General features: G+C 37.8%; 2 protein-coding genes across 2 annotated transcripts; one reads left to right on the plus strand and one right to left on the minus strand.

Annotated features, from left to right (window-relative positions):
- Positions 1-248: 248 nt before the first annotated feature.
- zgc:158403 (tetratricopeptide repeat protein 39A) lies at positions 249-14,768 on the plus strand. The gene is made up of 18 exons (XM_060892147.1): positions 249-496; positions 2,371-2,475; positions 4,590-4,721; positions 5,443-5,501; positions 5,700-5,767; positions 6,147-6,211; positions 7,234-7,333; positions 7,433-7,498; positions 7,928-8,036; positions 8,669-8,736; positions 8,868-8,927; positions 9,294-9,455; positions 9,601-9,692; positions 11,157-11,277; positions 11,491-11,602; positions 12,230-12,344; positions 13,121-13,237; positions 13,384-14,768. The coding sequence occupies exons 1-18, from the start codon at positions 462-464 to the stop codon at positions 13,493-13,495; spliced, it is 1,698 nt and encodes a 565-aa protein (XP_060748130.1). The 5' UTR covers positions 249-461; the 3' UTR covers positions 13,496-14,768.
- A 537-nt stretch (positions 14,769-15,305) lies between these two features.
- gadd45gip1 (growth arrest and DNA-damage-inducible, gamma interacting protein 1) lies at positions 15,306-17,422 on the minus strand. The gene is made up of 2 exons (XM_060892148.1): positions 16,992-17,422; positions 15,306-15,736 (listed from the first exon to the last, which is right to left on the minus strand). The coding sequence occupies exons 1-2, from the start codon at positions 17,378-17,380 to the stop codon at positions 15,442-15,444; spliced, it is 684 nt and encodes a 227-aa protein (XP_060748131.1). The 5' UTR covers positions 17,381-17,422; the 3' UTR covers positions 15,306-15,441.
- Positions 17,423-19,777: the final 2,355 nt, after the last annotated feature.

A 19,777-nucleotide genomic window follows, 5' to 3' on the forward strand; every position in this document is an offset into this window, starting at 1 on the left:
ATAAATAAATAAGTAAATAAATAAATAAATAAATAAATAAAAAAAAAGTGTCCATGAATAAAACGTTTGAGTAAATTAGGCCTAAGCATCATAGGTCTAATGCTTGATGTTTTGCCTTCTACTTTCAGTTTTTACTTACAGATCTGAGAAATTTAACTAGACTATGTGATGATGGCAGATTGCAGTCGTGGCATGAAGCCAAACCGGCGTCGACGAGGAGGAGCCAAGAAGCGCTCGTGTTACCGGAGCCACAACAGGAGAAGCTCAGTCTTTCACTCGAGTGAACGTTCCTGCTCAAGTCCTCAGGATTCCTCAAGTCAATGCGACTAACTGCTTCTCTGCACAAATTCTCGGCTCTGTTCTCCGAAGTCACTGGCTGTTTGGAAGCGAGCCGAGCCCGGAGCACTTACTGACAGGTGTTTCTGTTACCCAGGACTCAGAGGAGACTCGGAATTGAAATCATGTCCAACGGGAAAGATGCACCTGTTAGCACAAAGTAAGTAGCAACAGCTGCTCTTGCTTTAGCTGCTCAGGCGCTGCTGTGTGAAGGCGCTAATAGATCAGTATGGCTTTCTTAATTAACACTTTTCTTTCAGTGGGGTGACAGTTATATTAAAGTAATGGCTTTAATGCTTTCGACAGTAAAAAAAAAAAAAAAAAAGCGTGATGTGACGCTTAACAGTGAGAGAGTAGCGGCTCAGGGACTTAACAGCTACTCTTTAAGTTCCTCCACACTGTAAAGATCTCAGTGTTGTTTTGCTGATTCAGATGGTTTGTGGTGACTTTTTTCAGTTTGTTCAGAATTTTCTTTCCTTCTTGGGGTCAGTTTTCACACCCCTCCTTCCTCTCGAGTCTTCCTTCCTCATTGTGTAATTGCTGTGTGTGTGTGTGTGTGTGTGAGAGAGAGTGTGAGTGAGTGAGTGAGTGAGTGAGAGTGAGTGTGTGTGTGAGCGAGAAAGAGATAGTGAGATTTTCTATCCAGAGTACAAAGTTTTTTGCCAGAGTATAGCTAATAATAATAATAATAATTATTGTTAATAATAATAATCTCTTGTTTTATTTATTTATTTATTTATTTATTTATTTATTTTTTAGTAGTTGTAGTTGCTGTTGTATTTCCCCAATATGAGTCAAAATAAATACTGCTGTCATGGCTGACAAGTACACAGACGTCATGCATAAATATCTATATGAACTTATTAGGAACATCTGTACACCTGCACATTTATGTCATTTTCCACTCAGTCACTTATGTAGCCCCAGCACAATGCATAAATTCATGCAACTACACGGCTTCAGTTAACGGTGGGGAAAATGTGATCTCATTGACTTGCCATGGTTGTCGGTGCCGTTGTGCTGGGCAGATTTGAGTATCTTATAACCGGTCAGTTGATGATTGGGGAAAACATTACCTGACCTTTTTCATTCTTTAACTGTCACAATTGCCATCCACCTCATTTTAAGATGCATTTCTGTTTACCATAATTGTAAATTTGAGTTCCCATGAGTTACCATAACCTTCCCCTGAACTCAAACAAGCCTGGCTATTCTCCTCTGACCTTACTTGTCATGAAGGTGTTTCTGTTCACAGAACTGCTTCTCATTGGATCTTTTTGGATTTTTGTAAACATCTGTGTAAACTGTGGACATTTTTGTGCAAAAGTCACATGAGATCTGAATTAGCATTTTTATATTATGGTGCTGCTGCAACACGAATGTTATTATATTATATTATATTATATTATATTATATTATATTATATTATATTATATTAATTATATTATATTAATTATATTATATTTGCACATTTGACTCATAAGTACCTGAAAAGTAATTATCAACATGAGATGAGAGAGAGAGATTGTGTGTGTGTGTGTCTGTGTGTGTTTTGCATGGTGTCACAAAGCTCTACAGGTGACAAAGTTCTCAGGACGTCCAAGTAAATGTCTGTTGCAATTTCACTTCTAAACCCACACTTAGGAGATTTCCTGTGTCTCTAAGAGCAAGTGTACCTTTAAACATGTGTTTATCTATTTGTCTGCGTTCTATACGATGGTACAGGCTTAATACCAAGTACAATCCCACTGGATCCTCACTTTAGTGAATCTTTCTTCTCTACAAATATTATGTTTTATTAAACCTTATACACTAATCACCGGCATTTGATGTTCTTTTATTACACTGGGGGCTTGTTATAGCCTTAGATATACTGTGACATAAGGCATAATTTATAATTAATAAAGGGCATGTTTCAAAGGCGGAAGACATTGCTTATTAATTTTTTATCATCTTCTTATGCTCTGTTTTCATCAGGTGGCTAATAATTCTTTGATTATTTGATACTGTTTCTGTGTGCATATCTTGTCTCAGCTCCACAGAAACGTCTCTAAAGGCATGTCTTGATGATTGTATGGAGGCCTTGGATCTGTTCCTCAATAACCACTTCAGTGAGAGTCTGGACAAACTGAAGCCACGGTGAGAGCAAGTACTTTTAGCCTTTACCCTTTTGTATAGCTGTATTATTCTTACTTGTACTAAACCCTAGTAAAAGCATGATAGTCCAGTTGAGCTTGATACACAAATCTGTTGTGATCATGTCATTAATAAGAGGGGGTTAGAGAGAGCTTTTAAAGTATGGACAAAATTGGTAAAATGGGGGGTTAGCGGGAATGGTACGGATACTTCAGTGGTAGTAAAGTTGTGTCTAATCTTTTAAATGCCTAAAATGGTTTTGACAGGGATTAAGATTAGCCGTGTCGTAGCTTTCTGCTGAAACGTTTCACTGTCTGTTTGATTATGTGCATAATGCCAACTCCCTTGACCAGGATGTGAGGTGTTTACCCAGGTTCACACCCAAAGACACACAGTCCTGCATTAAATAGAGCCTACATTGATCAGGAAGAAACAATTCCACCCAACGCTATTTTGTATGTTTCTCTCCATTATCAGTCACTGATTTGTGCGGGGAAAAGTGTTTTTAACAGTAACTACTTGTTTCTCTCGAATGAATTCTGATTCAGATATAACTTGTGATAGCAGAGGGTTAGGCCAGTTTTTTCCTTTAAATGATTGTTTTAAACGTACTTGATGTGAGCAACTGGTGGCTGCCATTTTGATAGTGGAGTTAAACTATGCTGCCAAATTATATGGACCACAGGGTCCTCGAATGAGGAATACAGTTAACTACAAAGAAAAAACAATGTTTGTGTGCTTGTAATAAAACCAAATCTATGTCTAGTAGTGTCACTGAAAGACAATTCTCTCTACTGAAGTAGAAAGCATTTCTCAATATAAAATAGCCATATTAAATAGCTTGATGTATGTTCTGTAATATACTTGCTTTCTGATTACATTATTATATAAGCAGTTTACTACAGTATGTTTAGAATTCAGATGAATGAAAAATAATTGCACAATCTGAGAGCGTGTACTAGGATTAGGGTTTCACTACAGGGGCATGGCTGTGTGAATGGGAAGAGAGACTGATTCCATAATACTGTACCTTGAGATGATTAAAAGGAAAGTTCAACAAAAATATCTGTGCATTTAATCATTTTTCTTATTTTAATGCAATGTGTGCTAAAACTAAAGTTGTCATATAACTTGCCTGGGACTGTTTTACTGTTCCACACTAATATATTGCGGACAGATGTGTGTTCATATTTGCCATCACTTTCTACTGAAGCTGAGCATGTGAAATTCAGCATGTAAAGCCTGGAAAGAGTTTAAACAGTGTTTATGTTAGTCAAAATAACCAGGTCCTTGTAGAGACCAGAAAAAGATTATGTGTATTAGGACCAGGCAGGATTATGACTGTGAGTCTAAAGGCCTTGGTATATTTTCAGCTAAACAAGGGTTGTGAGAAGCTTAAACCACCATTGCAGGTTACAAGCTTTTTTCTTTCTACGCTTCTCAGGTTGATGGGAGCTTCTGAACCTCAGAATGAAGGGAAGTTATAGGCCTGGGGATTATGGAATCTTATGGGCCTCAGGATGCTGGGTGCTGGTGGCCCATGGGAGGTTGTGAACCTCGAGTTGGTGGGAGCTTGTAGGATTTTTGGGATGGTCGGAGCTTGTGGACTTCGTAGTGGTGGGATCTTGTGGACCTTTGGTTGGTCAGAGCTTGTGGGCCTTAGGGTAGGGGGAAATTGTGGACTTCAGGATGAAAGTAGCGTTCGTAAAACAATACCATAACTTTGTCTTCCAGCAGACCAATGATCTGAAGTATACCTCCAAAGTTTGTGTAAAGTGAAAGTATTACAGTGACCATCACAAATCCCAGACCTGAATCACACAAAAGAATTTGTGGTCTGAAATAAAAAATAAAGGGTGTCCTAGCAAGGAGGCATGTAATCTTCTGAAACAACAGTTTAATCAGAATGAATGACCAAACATTCCAGCAAAGAATCGTAAGAAGCTTGAGAAAGGCTGCACTGTGAGTTTGATTCAAGTAAAAGACAACTTTTGACCCTCCAAAAATCTGTTCTTGTAAATAAAAGCTCAAATACATATGTTTCTTAGCTATTATTTTTTTAAAATGACTTCAAGCAGGTTGGTTTAAGTTGGATGTGGATGTGTGGGCTGTTGCAGGTGTAAAGAGAGTATGTATCATGCTCTGATCTACGCCACCGTGTTAGAGATGCAGGCTATGATGACCTTCCAACACGATGACATTGTCAACGCAGGAAATACAATGAAAAGTGCTCAAGATGTTTGCCAGAGGTATATACACGCATACATACATAAATACATATATGCATACACGCACATTCTTTTATATATATATATATATATATATATATATATATATATATATATATATATATATATATATATATATATATATATATATATATATATATATATATATATGAGAGAGAGAGAGAGAAACATTCTTTATTTCTTTTAATAGAGTGCACTGTTAAACTTGTGTTAGCAGTTTTAAAAGCCTTTCCTGAAACAGGTACAATCATGAGCTGAAACAGAACTGGTACTGGGTAGAAGTAGTGATTTGCCTGTGTTTACATGGGGATAAAGAACACCACTATCTCAGAAGCTTCAGATGGTTAACAGCTGATCATATCTGGTAATTCCCTGCCTGCTATAATGTTTGTTGCCCTGAGGTCATGTAGAGGCTCTTGGTTATAATAGGGTCTGTGTTCTTCTAACAGATGCTGCTTCAGGAGAAAATCATATACGTCTGATCTACTTTATTGTATTTATAGTATAGTAAAATGATATCAAAGCCTCTGAAAAATAGTGAGGATGAACCAGGATCAGTGTTTGTTTTGTGCCTTAAATCAGGAAGGGTGTAATTATGTGGAAGAGTCACCACTGATCCTTAATGAAATAAATAAAAACCCACATGGTTTTATGCTATCATATTCACATTATAGCTAGAGATAATGATCAGTGAGAATGTCTGTTTGTGTGCCCGCTACAGGTTTCGTAAGAGGTCTGGTAGTCTGGCAGGGAGAGCAGCAGGTGACGAGCTCTCTGAAGGTAAGTAATTTGAGGTGTTGGAAAAGGTCTATAATACCCTGTATAGGTGCACCTTAGATACAGCATATGTCATGTGTAAAAAAAAAAAAAAATCCCACATAACTTTTCCATTGCAAGGAAAATGTTTTTCCAAGACTTTTAATGCTTGTTACAATGCTTGTAGTTAAAGTGTCATTTTTATTGTTTGTGTGGTTATAGAGGAGCTCCATGCTGAGGCCTGTTATGCTGAATGCTTGCTACAAAGAGCCGCTCTCACATTTTTACAGGTTGGTAGAGAGATATCAGGCAGTAACTTCCTGCAACATAACACACAAACACACACATACACACACACAATTCTGCTGAAAACTACACCTACTCTCATTCACCCACACACTCACTATCAAGCCTCCTAATTGTAATTCAGAAAACGTACACCATCAACAATCTGCTCCTAGATTTGGGGTTTTCTTCATATATGGCCCATAAACCCACACACCTACCTTGTAGTAAATCTTCTAGGATTCTCACTAATTATTGCTTTACATGATGACCCGATGATGCTGCACATGCCCCATCTAGTCAGGCCTTTTTCTTTATTTTATCATTGCTTCATCGTTTGTATTTATCCCCTCTAAAATTTCTGCTCAATCCCTTTGCTGGCAGGATGAGAACATGGTGAGTTTCATTAAAGGAGGAATCAAAGTACGCAATAGCTACCTCATATACAAGTAAGTATGCTTTGTATGCTTTTGACTTAATTATCATTAATGGAATAATCCTTCTTTGCCATCCACATCTGCAGAACATCTTTCATCCACATTTGCAGTCATTTTTGGCACACTGAATTTCATTTCAGCACATTGACTAAAATGTAAGTTAGTAGCCTGGGCACCTGGGATGAGCAGATTACAAATCTTGGCTATTAGTTACTGGGTTCAACAACCAGAAAAGGAAAGAAAATCACACTGCGCATTCACTTGCAAAAACAAAGGTTTTCGTTTGGTACAGACGGTATGTTTAAAATTAATGTGCTACACAGTTTATGATGCAAATCGGTGCCATAACTGTAGTGTGTGCTTCCAAATCCCACTTCCTGGTGCACTATCTACATTGGCCAAGGTGAGCTCTATGTGACAGTTTTTATTAGACAAATTATTTAGAACTCACGGACGAGAGATTATCTGCAGATATGTTGTTCTGTCATTGAGCAATAAAGTAAAAGTAATTGTGCACCCTCAGGTGAATACTGCACTTCCACATTTAACCTGAGTGGCTGAAGACATCAGTAAAGCATAAAGTCTGTAGGTCCATGTCTAACAGTGCAGAAGCTCAATTTACAAATACTGTAGCTTTGATTGAAAAAATAATGACTTACAGTAGTCGTAGTCATTTTTGCAGTATATGGTTGTGTTTTTTTTTTTGGTTATAGCAAGGTTTGAAAGCATGTAAGTGTGGGATTAATTAAATGATAAAGACAAAAAAAAATTCTGCATTATTCTGCTGAATGTGATTTTTAATAAATACCTGTAATAGGCATAACAGGTACTGAAGGGTTCAGGTTACAGTACTGACTGCAGTTTGGGTGTTTGTTTGTCAGTGTATTTAAGTGCCATTACTCATATTGATGCCTGGAAAACTGTTTAAGGTTTAAATATATCTGTATCCTACTATGAATTTCCATTCAGACAAGCCCAAAGCAAACTGATCTCATAGTAAAGACAGAGGAAATTATCGTGCTTTTATTCCACAGGGCGCTCCACTCCTTTATTGAGTCACATACCTCCTTCAAAGGGCCAAATCACAAGCACCTGGAGGGAGGGGTGGCGTTTGGAATCGGTGCGTTCAACTTGGTATGTTGCTGAACTTGGTTGTAAGTTGAAGGGTCTCTTCATAAATGATTAAACGATATAAAACTGATTTTTTCAATGGTTTGTCACTCATTATTTCAGACACTTTCCTTGTTTCCTGCACGGATTCTCAAGGTTTTGGAGTTTGCTGGATTTTCTGGAGATAAGGTAATATATTTATTTCAATTTATTTATTTGTGTTAGTTTCTCCAAATGAATGAATGGTCTATAAACAATGTATTAGGAACACAAGTACACTTGGTTATCTATTTAGTCAATCCTGGATGCAGTACAGTGCAAAAATCAAGTGGATACAATACAAAAGCTTCCATTAATGATCGAACATCAGAATGAAGCCAAAACATGACCTCTGTGATTGAGACATGGGTGTTGAGCAGATGGTCTGGTTTGAATATTTCAGAATTTTACAGTGTGTCTACATTTTAGAGTTTACACGAATAGTTGGAATCTCTTTATCTGGCTTTAGGACTTTGATTGAAGAAAATCACAAATGTTTTATTGCATAGTACATATAAGATAATCAGTGCTTGTCATGCATTTTATTCTGTGTGTGTGTGTGTGTGTGTGTGCGTGTAGGAATATGGGCTTTCTCAGCTTTATGAAGGAGCCACCTCCCAAAACCTACGTTCTATGCTGTGTGCCCTGCTGCTTCTCTGCTTCTACACCTTCCTCTCATTTATTTTAGGTATCTGCTACAAGTACCCAAATTCTTCACTCAACTAAAAGCCCAATTATCTACGTAAACCTTTACGTATTGCATCAAAATCTTCATTCAATATTAAAGCAGAAAAGTGTAAACTCTAGAGTTAGGGCTTGTGCTAAATTGACTAAAAGTAAAAATGACTCATAAAAAATGAGTCACAAGAGAACAACGACATCTGTGATCAAACATTGCTATCTGTTACTGGAGGTAAAGTAGCACAGCTGAGGCTAATTAACACCACCTATCAAATCATGGTATATATCATTTTTCAAAAGGGGAGAAATGCCTTCAAGTACCATGATATGATATTTTTTTGTCATATCCCCCACCTTACAATTGTGGTTCATTAGTCAAAATGTAAAGTACCGCAAAATAAGGCGAGTCTTAAAAATAGTTTTTTGGGGATGTATAGTAACAGTGCACATTGGAGAGAGTTTCTATTTAGTCAGCATATAGACAGTCGTGACACTGAGTGGAAATATTTACCAAAAAGGTAGATAAGAGTTCTGTTGGAGAAATGTTTGTTCACCAGAGAATGTTTAAGTGAAAATGCTAATTTATATATCAGCTGAGATGACTGTACATGATGGTTGTACATGTTTTTTTCTGCACAGGGACAGGTGAAGGAGAAGTAGCAGATGCTGAGAAACTGCTGAAGCCATTTCAACTACGATATCCAAATGTAGGTCTCTCGCTTTCTCTCTCTCTCTCTCTCTCTCTCTCTCTCTCTCTCTCTTTCTTTTCTTGTAGCTGGGTTTGTTTCAATTTTTGAGTGAGTCATGCGATCTTCTTCTTTCTGCCGCTCTTCTCCAGGGGGCAATTTTTCTTTTCTTTGCAGGCAGAGTGGAGGAAATAAAAGGCAACATTGATGAGGTGAGTGACTTGAGGGTTGCAGGGAAAATGTTATTAAAACCATGAGTCAGGAACTGTGTTGTAGAGATTGTACATTTCTGTGGTTTGCATACGGGAAAAATCTATGTCTATTTTTATTATATTCATATTAAGTGGATAAAATAAGCCCTATAGTACTTGCTCTCTGTGGTAACATCCTCTATCTGAAATATGATAAGCCACTATCCAAGGACAGAAAAACAAACTTATTTTCAGCAGTACAAACAAAGCAAAAAATTACTCTGCTATGTGAAGATACTCAACTGAATGTCAAGGCAAGTGCAAGGTTTCTAATTTTTCAAATTTTAGTGGTTTTATTATAAAACATTTTTTTGTGTCCATATCCAGGCAATATTGCTGTTTGAGAATGGATGTAAAGCGCAGCAGGCCTGGAAACAGTTTCACCACATGTGCTACTGGGAACTGATGTGGTGCTTCACCTACAAGAGGCACTGGAAAATGGCCTACTTCTACGCTGACCTGCTCAGCCAGGAAAGTCGCTGGTCCAAGGTCAGCCAGCACTTTTGTTTTGCTGTTAAGATGCTAGGAATCAATTGCTATTTCCAAGATATTCTGATTGAAGAGCAGAGTTAAGTAATATAAGGGATACATGTCCATGAGTGTCTTTCCCTCTCTCTTTATCCCTATCTATCAGGCTATGTACGTGTACATGAAGGCTGCTTCTCTCAGTATGCTGCCAGAAGGAGAGGGTCGTCCATTTGGGGAGAACGAGGTTGAGCTCTTCAGGTATACACACATTCATTTACACACAGGACTTACAGAGGCATCCTGGTATTTGTGCCTTCCATTTCTAACATTGGAATCATTTATCAAACAGGAGACAGTATGGCAGACAATTGCCAAGTCACGTAACACAATTAAATATAGCAGTTTGGCTGTGTGATGGACATCTAATTCATGTTTCTCGTATTTGTCTCCTGATTTCAGCCTTTTCAGGTTGTCATATACTGCCATGCAGTGTTGTAATGTAACGGCGTACAAATACTTCGCTACTGTACTTAAGTAGAAATTTCACGTACTATCTGTACTTTACTTCGCTATTTAAATTTGTCAACTTTCACTTTTTTCTCCACTACATTTCCTAGATAAATTGTATACTTTTACTCCGCTATATTTCCACTAAGCGTCTTCGTTATTCGTTACTACAAACTAAAATCAGAAGAAATGTGTGCGACTGCAATAAGGGAGGTTTGGCGAATCACTGCTCCTAGATTGCATTAAGCTCCGCACGTTCTACGGAGAATCACAGGCACGCGCAGCGTGCACGCGCAGTCAGAGCTGGAGGCATTTGTCTATAACGTTAATCGGTGGAAAGCCGCAAATACGGCAACCAAAAGCAGTGAAATGTCACTATTCTTATTACCAGAGTTGATAGCACAAACAAAATATTAATGCAAACAATCCATTCAATACTAAATAAAAATAACATTTACTGATTTGGTCTTTGTCTTGTGAATATTTTTTTTTATTAATGACTGCATTCATTGGACACACTGTTTGTAGAGAATGCATACATACATGAACTGATTTGATTCAAGACTGGCTTCATTACATCATGCATAACATGTTGGTGTCCACTTTTGCCATTTAATAATACCATAACTTTTGGCTTACTATGTAGTCATATAATATATAATATAAAACTCTTCTTGTTTTAAATTCTCACTGAGGGCTAAAAACCCTCTAAAGATGAAAGAACCGCCCCTGCTCTTATGCCTACCGAAAATCACTGAAATTTTACTTTTTACTTTTACTTCAAATACTTAAGTACATTAAATATCAGAAAATTACTTTTGATACTTAAGTACAGTATATATCAGATACTTTAAGACTTTTACTTGAGTAATATTCTAAAAGGCAACTTTCACTTCTACCAAAGTCTTCTAGTACGATACTTGTACTTTTACTCAAGTATTGCTTTCTAGTAATTTATACAACACTGCTGCCATGTAATGCAAATTCACTGTGCTGTGAATGTATGCTGTATTTTAAATGATTGACCTTTATTATTTATGTGTATGAACAAAATCAGCAGTTTTGTGTTTGCTTATGCAAACATTAACACATAACTTTACTAAAAGATTTATAATTTCCATTCTCTCTCTCTCTCTCTCTCTCTCTCTCTCTCTCTCTCTCTCTCTCTCTCTCTCTCTCTCTCTCTCTCTCTCTCTCACTTGGTCTCACTCTCAGGCAGGTGCCAACCTTCAAACAGAAGATAGCAGGGAAATCTCCTCCTACGGAGAAATTTGCTATTCGCAAAGCCCGGCGCTACAAAGCCAGCACCCCCATACCGCTACCCGTTCCTGTGCTTGTAAGGCACCTCTGCATCCTGTGTCAATCCATGTGTCATTTTTCATGTATTCTTAACTATAACCATATTAATTTCACCTAATATCTACAATTCCTGGAAAATTCTGTGTCAGCTAAAGATAATTGCATACTCGCCCCCACATTCAGCATATGTGACACATTCCTCCAAATTAAAGTGTGTAAATATGATGACTGATTACGCTGCCTGTTCCAGGAGATGATGTACATGTGGAATGGTTTCTCCATGATAAGCAAACAGCCAGAGCTCACAGCCGGCATTCTGGAAACTCTACTGGAGGCAGAGCAAACCCTGCAGGCTTCTCCCGGTACTGCACTGCATGCTTCACAATGTGTTTGATTTACTGCCAGGTTTTACTAATGATTTGAAAAGCACATTTACAATAGCTTGTCACATTTGCATCACTTGTTCTATATAATTTATAGACGTGCTTGGTAGTATTCCAAAGTAAGGTGATGAGCCATAACAAGCTGCTACATCAGTTTTAGTGCACCTTAACACGGTTCTACATGTCCATAGTTCTAGTATAAATTTCATAGATTATTCCTCAAAGTCCATACTCTATTGACAAAGACAGTACAATAAAAAATATAAACAGAACTCGATGTGATCGTTTGGTTCACTTAATTCAGTGATGATATTATTATTACGTTCACTGATATTATTATGGCCGATAAACAGAATTTTAGGGGCATCCACACTTTATATAGCTTGTTTGTTACCACAGTTTTGCTTACTCTACAATATGCAGTTATGGATAAAGAAAAGGTTATTTAAAAAGCATGGATGGGGAAAAAATATTTTAAAGGAAGTGTGACAAAACAGGAAAAAAAATCAGCTCATAAACTGTTTGGAGATCCTGGCATTATGTATGAAAACAACAACAAAGTGTAGAGCAGATGTGTTAAGTGTGATTTGTTTGTGTGTCCTGAAGAGAATGTGTACACTGCAGATGATAGCTGCCTGATTTTTCTGCTGAAGGGTCTCTGTCTGAAGAACCAAAACAAACTGCACCTTGCTGAAGAAAGTTTTAACAAAGTTTACAGCAGGCCAGTGCTCCTTTCCACCTACAGCGCACTTTTCCACCCACATACACACATGACCAGCGATCGTACATAATGTGGAAAATTTCGACTCAACAAACTTACCCTGAATTTGTAAAGTGCTCCAGATAGCATCTTGAGATGAGATAGAAATGGGATGTTCTATTACGTTATGCCACAACAATCTTTGACCCTCAGTATATGTGATTACTGTTGTATGACTGTCACTCTATTAGAAACAGTTGTACACCTGTACACACTTATTATCCTGTCAGCCTATCTGAGATGTGGCAGCAGTACATCCCACAGCATGTAGATACAGGTCCAGACCTGCAGTTAATGACTGCGGAAAATGTCACTGATGTTGACCATCATGGATGCTGGTGCCAGACAGACAAGATTAAAGATCATACTATCAATTAATCATCACATTATCAATCAATTCTCTACAGTTTCACTGAGCTTGTGTCCACTGGGGCCTCAGCTTCCTGCTCTTAGCTGAGCGAATTAGAACCCATTGTCCACCCATTGAGTGATCACCTTAAGCATGTTACTGCATTTAATACATAATGTGGACATAATGTCATCAAACCAGTGATTTATTTATGTGTAAATATTGTCCCATCACAAGTCCTTGTCCAATCCAGTTGTCATTCAAAAAACTGTTAGTGTATGTGTGTCGCATTCCAGTGTAACAGCAACGTAGCTTTAATTGATTAAGTATTCTGGAATGTGGGGTTTGTTAAAAGGGAGATTAATAATATGTGTATTATGGGGTACAGTGAGAAGAAGCTGAAGTATGACCACTACCTGATTCCTAACACTCTGCTGGAGCTGGGCCTGCTCTATGCTGATACAGGGAGGAGGGAGAAAGCCATCAAACTCCTGCAGAAAGCCAAGTGAGTAGAGGCTTTTGTAAACTGCTGTGTTAATTCGTTAGACTAAAATTTAAATGCAAACCAATGTTAAGTGACGTACTGCTTACATATCTTTGCCATAGGCTTTTGACGTTTTTTAAAAAGGAAACTTCTTCCTTCCTTCTCAGGAATAACTACAAAGAATACTCGATGGAGTCCCGCACTCAGTTCAGGATCCACGCAGCTCTGTCAAAACTGAAGGCTGACACAAGTGACCAGGAGGAGATCACAGCTCTGTAACTATTATACAGCTGAAGTGGCAAGTTGAGGACGGACTCTTCTAGTGATCTACGATGCCAAAGAGACTCTTTCATCCTCACTCCCTAATTCAGTCCAATAGAAGGCTACATATAATGGGCCCCGCTCAGACAGTCTTGCTGACATCTTAGGGACACTTAAAACACAGCATTTGTAGGTAATTTACATGATGCTTGTATTTTAGGATAAATAGCTTAGATACAATTGATATATAGTTTACTTGTGGGTGAAATTTCCAAACATTTCCACATGGAGAGTATTATTTATATAATAAATCTAGCTTGAGATACAGCAGCACTTTTAGAATGGAAAAAATCTCAGGCTTTTCTAATTATTTTTAATTTGTTGAAGATAATTAGGTGTGCCATCTTTGGTGTATTATTAAAGCAGAGCGAGATGGTATTTTTATCCAGGAAATGAAATGAAGAAACAGTTATCTTTCAGTTATAGAAAAAAAAACATGGTCCATGGACAAGTGCCAGCTTCTAAGTAAAAGAAATACAAATGGAAGGTTCATAACTAGACATAACATATGACCATTCTCAACTATGAGAGAAATTTCTCACCAAAAGGTGATCTTTATATTTCATGAAGGACTAAATTTGGTCTGAAGGCCAAATTTACACTGCTAATTGTTTAAAATGGATTTTTCTGTGAAAGCCAAGCGGCAGTGTCTACACGTGATGCGTCTTTTCAGAGATTATGCTAAAAGGATATTTTGTAAAACTGACAGTGTTGGACCAAAGCTTTAAAACCGTCACTTTAAAAGCAACATAGGCTGCAGAAAATACATTTATATCATAAAGCCCAGTAACATGAGACTTTTTATATCATCAGTTATCAAAAGTGAATATAATTTTTATCCTAGAAATGGGACAGACATCTGTTTAAATACCCAGTTCATGCACAAGTGAAAATGGTCATTTATAAACAACGCACACTTAATATTAACTTAATTCGTATAGATCGTATAGTCTGTTTTAAGCATTATAATAAATCAACTCCATTTATTTAATGTTGCATGATCCATATTGAGAAATATAATTCGACAAACTTTTTATAACTGATGAAATAAAAATAGTGGCTGTGGGATTGATTGTATGTATGATTTTATGTCAGTCTGAAACTGTGCACAGACACCTGTTATGTCGTGTTCTGATTATTCATTCACATTTGCATTTTCTCATTTCATAATATTAATAAGCTTTCTTTAATATGGGTTTGATTAAAAATAAATCCTAGCAAAATCAGTAAATTATAGCTGAAGGCAGTTCTGTATGTTATCACTGGACTTTTCTATCGGTCGTTATGTTTTTATAGCTAGTAGCTACCGTCTTTGTAAATATTTACAGCAATTACTTATAAAAGTCATTATGTAAACGCTAGCGTATTTCAGTCGCTGGGACACTGGATGAATCATACATAATGTGGCTTTGATTCATAATATGATTTGTAAAAATACACAGAATAAAAGAAGCTGAAAGTGATTGAGGGATCGAGGAAAGGAAAGAATAATTAACACAAAAGATATAACAGGATTGGGAGAGATGGGACAAAGTGAGATGAGAAATTAGGAAAAAAAACAAAGAGAACAGGATGGTGGAAGAAGTAATGAAAAGAAAATAGAGTTATCATTTGAGGAAAAGCATTAGAAAGAGGTGAGAAAAAGATGTAAAAGAAAGGAGAATTTATTAACGAGTTATAGCCCCAGACTGCAAAATGTCATCTAGATCACATCAGTCTATTTCAGAAGGATCATCTCAAACTGCAATGTAACTAGTGTAAGTGCAAATAATATTCAAGTTTTACATTTTAATTACAGTTCTTTTAATGACATGAGAAGTGAGTTTTTCAAAATGCATTGCGATGGTAAAACGTGTTACTACAATTTCAGTATATACAGCAGTCCGTGTTTCCTCAGCCAAAGTCTATGAGGCTTCAGCAGGTGCTGCAGAAGGAGTCGACCCCTGGTCCTCTTCTCGCTTTTGACGTTTCAGCAGCTTCCTCTTCTTCTTCTCCTCCTTTTCGATCTCTGCGAGCATCTCCTGGAACTTGGAGCTGCGTGGGTCCAGCGTGTAGCCGAAACGCTCCCGAGCCTCAGCCAGAAGCCGCTCCTTTTTGGCCTTGTCTTCTTTCAGCTTCCTCTTTGCTTCCTGCTTCTCCTTCCTCCAGTCTGCTATCATCTTGGGCATTTTAGCCATTTTTTCCGCAATCAACTTCTCTCTGTAGAGAGAGGATTAAAAGAAAACGTCACAGACTATTGCTGCATTGCGAATCACCTAGTTTATCAGCTGTAGCCTATTTCTCATACAGCAGCCAAAACAGTAACAGCCTTGAACCTGTTCTGTGGCACTGAAATCTGCACAGTTTATTGCCTTATTAGGAGCTTTTAATAAAATTGCTGATTTGAAAGTGAATTTAGCAATATGTTAAGAAATATAACAAAGCAAGTAAACCAGCAATGATAACCTAATTCATAATTAAGTAAACCAAAATAACTAAACGTTTGTGCCCTCTGTTCATAATTCCCTGAGAAATATCTTATCTGGAAATAAATAAATAAAAATAATTATATAAAACAATGTCATTTAAAGTGAAATCATTAGTTTGCCTGTGTGAACACACCCATCATGCTGAAAGTACATCATATGACATGTCGGAGGGATTGAAGGAAGGAAGGTGTGAGGGAAGGAAGGAAGAAAGGATTGAGGGATAGAAGGAAGGAAGAAAGGAGTGAGGGATAGAAGGAAGGAAGGAAGGAAGGAAGGAAGAAAAAGGAGTGAGGGATAGAAGGAAGGAAGGAAGGAAGGAAGGAAGGAAGGAAGAATGGAGTGAGGGATAGAAGGAAGGAAGGAAGGAAGAATGGATCGAGGGATAGAAGGAAGGAAGGAAGGAAGGAGTGAGGGATAGAAGGAAGGAAGGAAGGAAGAAAGAAAGAAAGAAAGAAAGAAAGAAAGAAAGGAGTGAGGGATAGAAGGAAGTAAGGAAGGAAGAATGGATCGAGGGATAGAAGGAAGTAAGGAAGGAAGGAGTGAGGGATAGAAAGAAGGAAGGAAAGAAGGAAGGAAGGAAGGAAGGAGTGAGGGATAGAAGGAAGGAAGGAAGGAAGGAAGGAAGGAGGAGTGAGGGATAGAAGGAAGGAAGGCAGAAAGGAGTGAGGGATAGAGGGAAGGAAGGAAGGAGTGAGGGATAAGGAAGGAGTGAGGGATAGAAGGAAAGTAGGAGAGAAGAAAAAAAAGAAAAGTTTTATAAATTACATATTTCTTGGTTTTAGTTCTTGATAGTGTCTTAAAATAATAAACTGCAGATTTACTTTATATTCCTTTAACATTCATTTGTGTACCAGCACAAACGCCACTCAAGCAAACGGTAAATAAACACGAGCAACTACACAGACGACCGATCCTGTGACCGTAAAGTCCCGTATATACGCGCACCTCCGTTTCTATTTCAGCGAGCTAACCGTGCAGTAAATTACCTCGCTAGCTGTTTATCCGCCCGTTCTTTCTTCTTTGCCGCGATGTTTTTTAGCATTTCTTCAAGCTGGGGTTGCCACTGCTTTTCTTCCTGGATTAATTCCTCCAGCTGGGCTGCAGTGGGCCACAGTTTAACCGGATCCACACCAGAGACAAAACCATACCGTGCAAAAAGCTTGCGCTCATATTTATCAGTCTTCTGCCACTCCGGGGTCTTGTCACTGTGTCTGTCCGGAATATAAGCCTCCTTTAAATTCAGTCTGAGAGGTCTGGGGTTATAACCAGCTATAAACTGTATGACATTACTCCCAGAAACAACTGGGATAAAAGATTTTACACTAGAAAAACCTAACAGCGCGACTCCCCTCCTGCTCAGCAAGGAGGCCGCCATGTTTGATTGCGTCCTTCAGGTTACGTCTTTACGTCTATACTCGCGCACTAGTTTACTGTGTGTCAAAATAGTGTGCTGTGTACTTTCTATTTTGGCCACACTATTTAGTGTGGTAGTATTGTAGTATGTGTGAGAGATGTAAGAGCGCCCTCTGTTGTTTGGAGTCTGTTAATGCTACACCGGTATACAGTTCACTGCTGTTTATTATGTCAGTATGCATTATATGGCATAAAAAATAAAAGAGAGAGGAACAAACAGACATGTGATATAGTCTCAAAAATGTGTTATAACAGAATATTTACTGCACAATTTTTCATTATTTTTAGTTATTTATTAATAATAGTATCATAATATTATACATTTATTAAAAATAATATAATAGTAGTTCATTCATTCATTCATTCATTCATTCATCTTCTACCGCTTATCTGAACTACCTCGGGTCACAGGGAGCCTGTGCCTATCTCAGGCATCATCGGGCATCAAGGCAGGATACACCCTGGACGGAGTGCCAACCCATCGCAGGGCACACACACACACTCTCATTCACTCACGCACTCACACACTAGGGACAATTTTCCAGAGATGCCAATCAACCTTCCATGCATGTCTTTGGACCGGGGGAGGAAACCGGAGTACCCGGAGGAAACCCCCGAGGCACGGGGAGAACATGCAAACTCCACACACACAAGGTGGAGGCGGGAATCGAACCCCCAACCCTGGAGGTGTGAGGCGAACATGCTAACCACTAAGTCACCGTGCCCCCCATAATGGTAGCTAATTATTATTATTATTTTCATTATTCATCCCCTTTTTTTAATTAATATATTAATTTATTAATTTTTTAATAATAATAATAATGATGATGTTGATGATAATAATGATGATAATAATGATGATGATGATGATGATGATGATGATAATAATAATAATAATAATAATAATAATAATAATAATAATAATAATAATAATGAGAAAAATTCTGTTGTTGGTTGTTGGTTAAATTTCTTTATTTTGTCCTAATAATTTTTTTGTACTGAATTTGATAGATAGATAGATAGATAGATAGATAGATAGATAGATAGATAGATAGATAGATAGATAGATAGATAGATAGATAGATAGATAGATAGATAGATAGATAGACAGATTGTTTTTTGTTTGTTCAGTTGTTTGCTTGTTTGTTTTGTGCAGCTGGGCAGAATTTTCTCCGTCTGATTATTCTAAAATTGTTAACATTACATTTCATAATCAGAATTTTTAATCCATAATGAAACACTTTACACACCTAAATACATAAATGCTGATTGCATACAATGAGGAAATATTAAAAACTGAGAATATTCACTATAACATTCATACTGTGAATATATTAATTAAACCATGTCTGAAAATCCAGTGACAGCATTTCCATAGTCGCAGCCAGAATATGGCTTACTTTCTCCATTTGCTTCTTTCAATGTAAACATGTTGCTTTCTGTGGGCAGATGAGCTCTACTATAAGCATCGCAGCAGAGAAGGGAAGGGCCTCTTTAACACCTACTTTGAATTTTCGGGAATGCTTTATAGAGGAATTAACACTCAGAGAGAGAGAAAAAAAGGCCTTTTGTTTTAACCCATGCATCCCTCCCTCTTTGAGCACTCCTCCCCTCTTCCGCCTCTCTTCTTTTATTTTTGATTTCTTTAGAAGAAGCAGAAGATAGGAACAAATGTGCAGCTTTTGGAGTGCTGCTCTTGGAGAGACAGATGTCAGGGCTTTTGTGGCATGGGGAGAGAGGAGAGATCTCACTCGTCATTAAACATGTAACGTTCCCATGGCGGGGAAAGAGGAGGAGGCGAGGGTGGGCATGACATGGGGCGTAATTTTGGCACAAGAGATCCCATGCCAACTGAGGAGTGCTAAAGAGATGCGCTGTCTGGGTAATGACCTGCTTCTGCTCGAGTTATCTCAAGATACCAAGAAAAAGTTCAGAAATGATACTCAATTATAACAGGTTGTACAGATATATAGTCAATCAAATACCATGTGAGGAATAGTGAGCCATGGGGTCATGTCAAGCAATGGTGTGCTTTTGGTTGTCAATCAGCTGATAGATAGATAGATAGATAGATAGATAGATAGATAGATAGATAGATAGATAGATAGATAGATAGATAGATTAGATAGATAGATAGATAGATAGATAGAGAGATAGATAGATAGATAGATAGATAGATAGATGGATGCATATAATATCTAATATTTAAACTGTAGTATTATTTGAAGAGATGATCTCCAGCATCGTCCTCTGGCATGGCAGCCTGGTAGTCATTCAGGCCTTCAGTTAGGCTTCCTGTGAAGAGGAGAGGTTGGATTATACAAGCTGTAGACCGACTTTCACTGTGTCACAGCTCCTT

The sequence above is a fragment of the Tachysurus vachellii genome, chromosome 18 (genome assembly GCF_030014155.1).
Source record: "Tachysurus vachellii isolate PV-2020 chromosome 18, HZAU_Pvac_v1, whole genome shotgun sequence".
NCBI lineage: Eukaryota > Metazoa > Chordata > Actinopteri > Siluriformes > Bagridae > Tachysurus > Tachysurus vachellii.

Coding starts and splice junctions, on each gene's coding strand:
- gadd45gip1 (XM_060892148.1), bottom strand. CDS start 17,380: ATGGCGGCCTCCTTGCTGAGCAGGAGGGGAGTCGCGCTGTTAGGTTTT. Junction 15,737..16,991: donor GCGGATAAACAGCTAGCGAG/GTAATTTACTGC, acceptor CTCTCTCTACAG/AGAGAAGTTGATTGCGGAAA.
- zgc:158403 (XM_060892147.1), top strand. CDS start 462: ATGTCCAACGGGAAAGATGCACCTGTTAGCACAAA. Junction 8,928..9,293: donor TAAAAGGCAACATTGATGAG/GTGAGTGACTTG, acceptor GTCCATATCCAG/GCAATATTGCTGTTTGAGAA. Junction 13,238..13,383: donor AAACTCCTGCAGAAAGCCAA/GTGAGTAGAGGC, acceptor CTTCCTTCTCAG/GAATAACTACAAAGAATACT.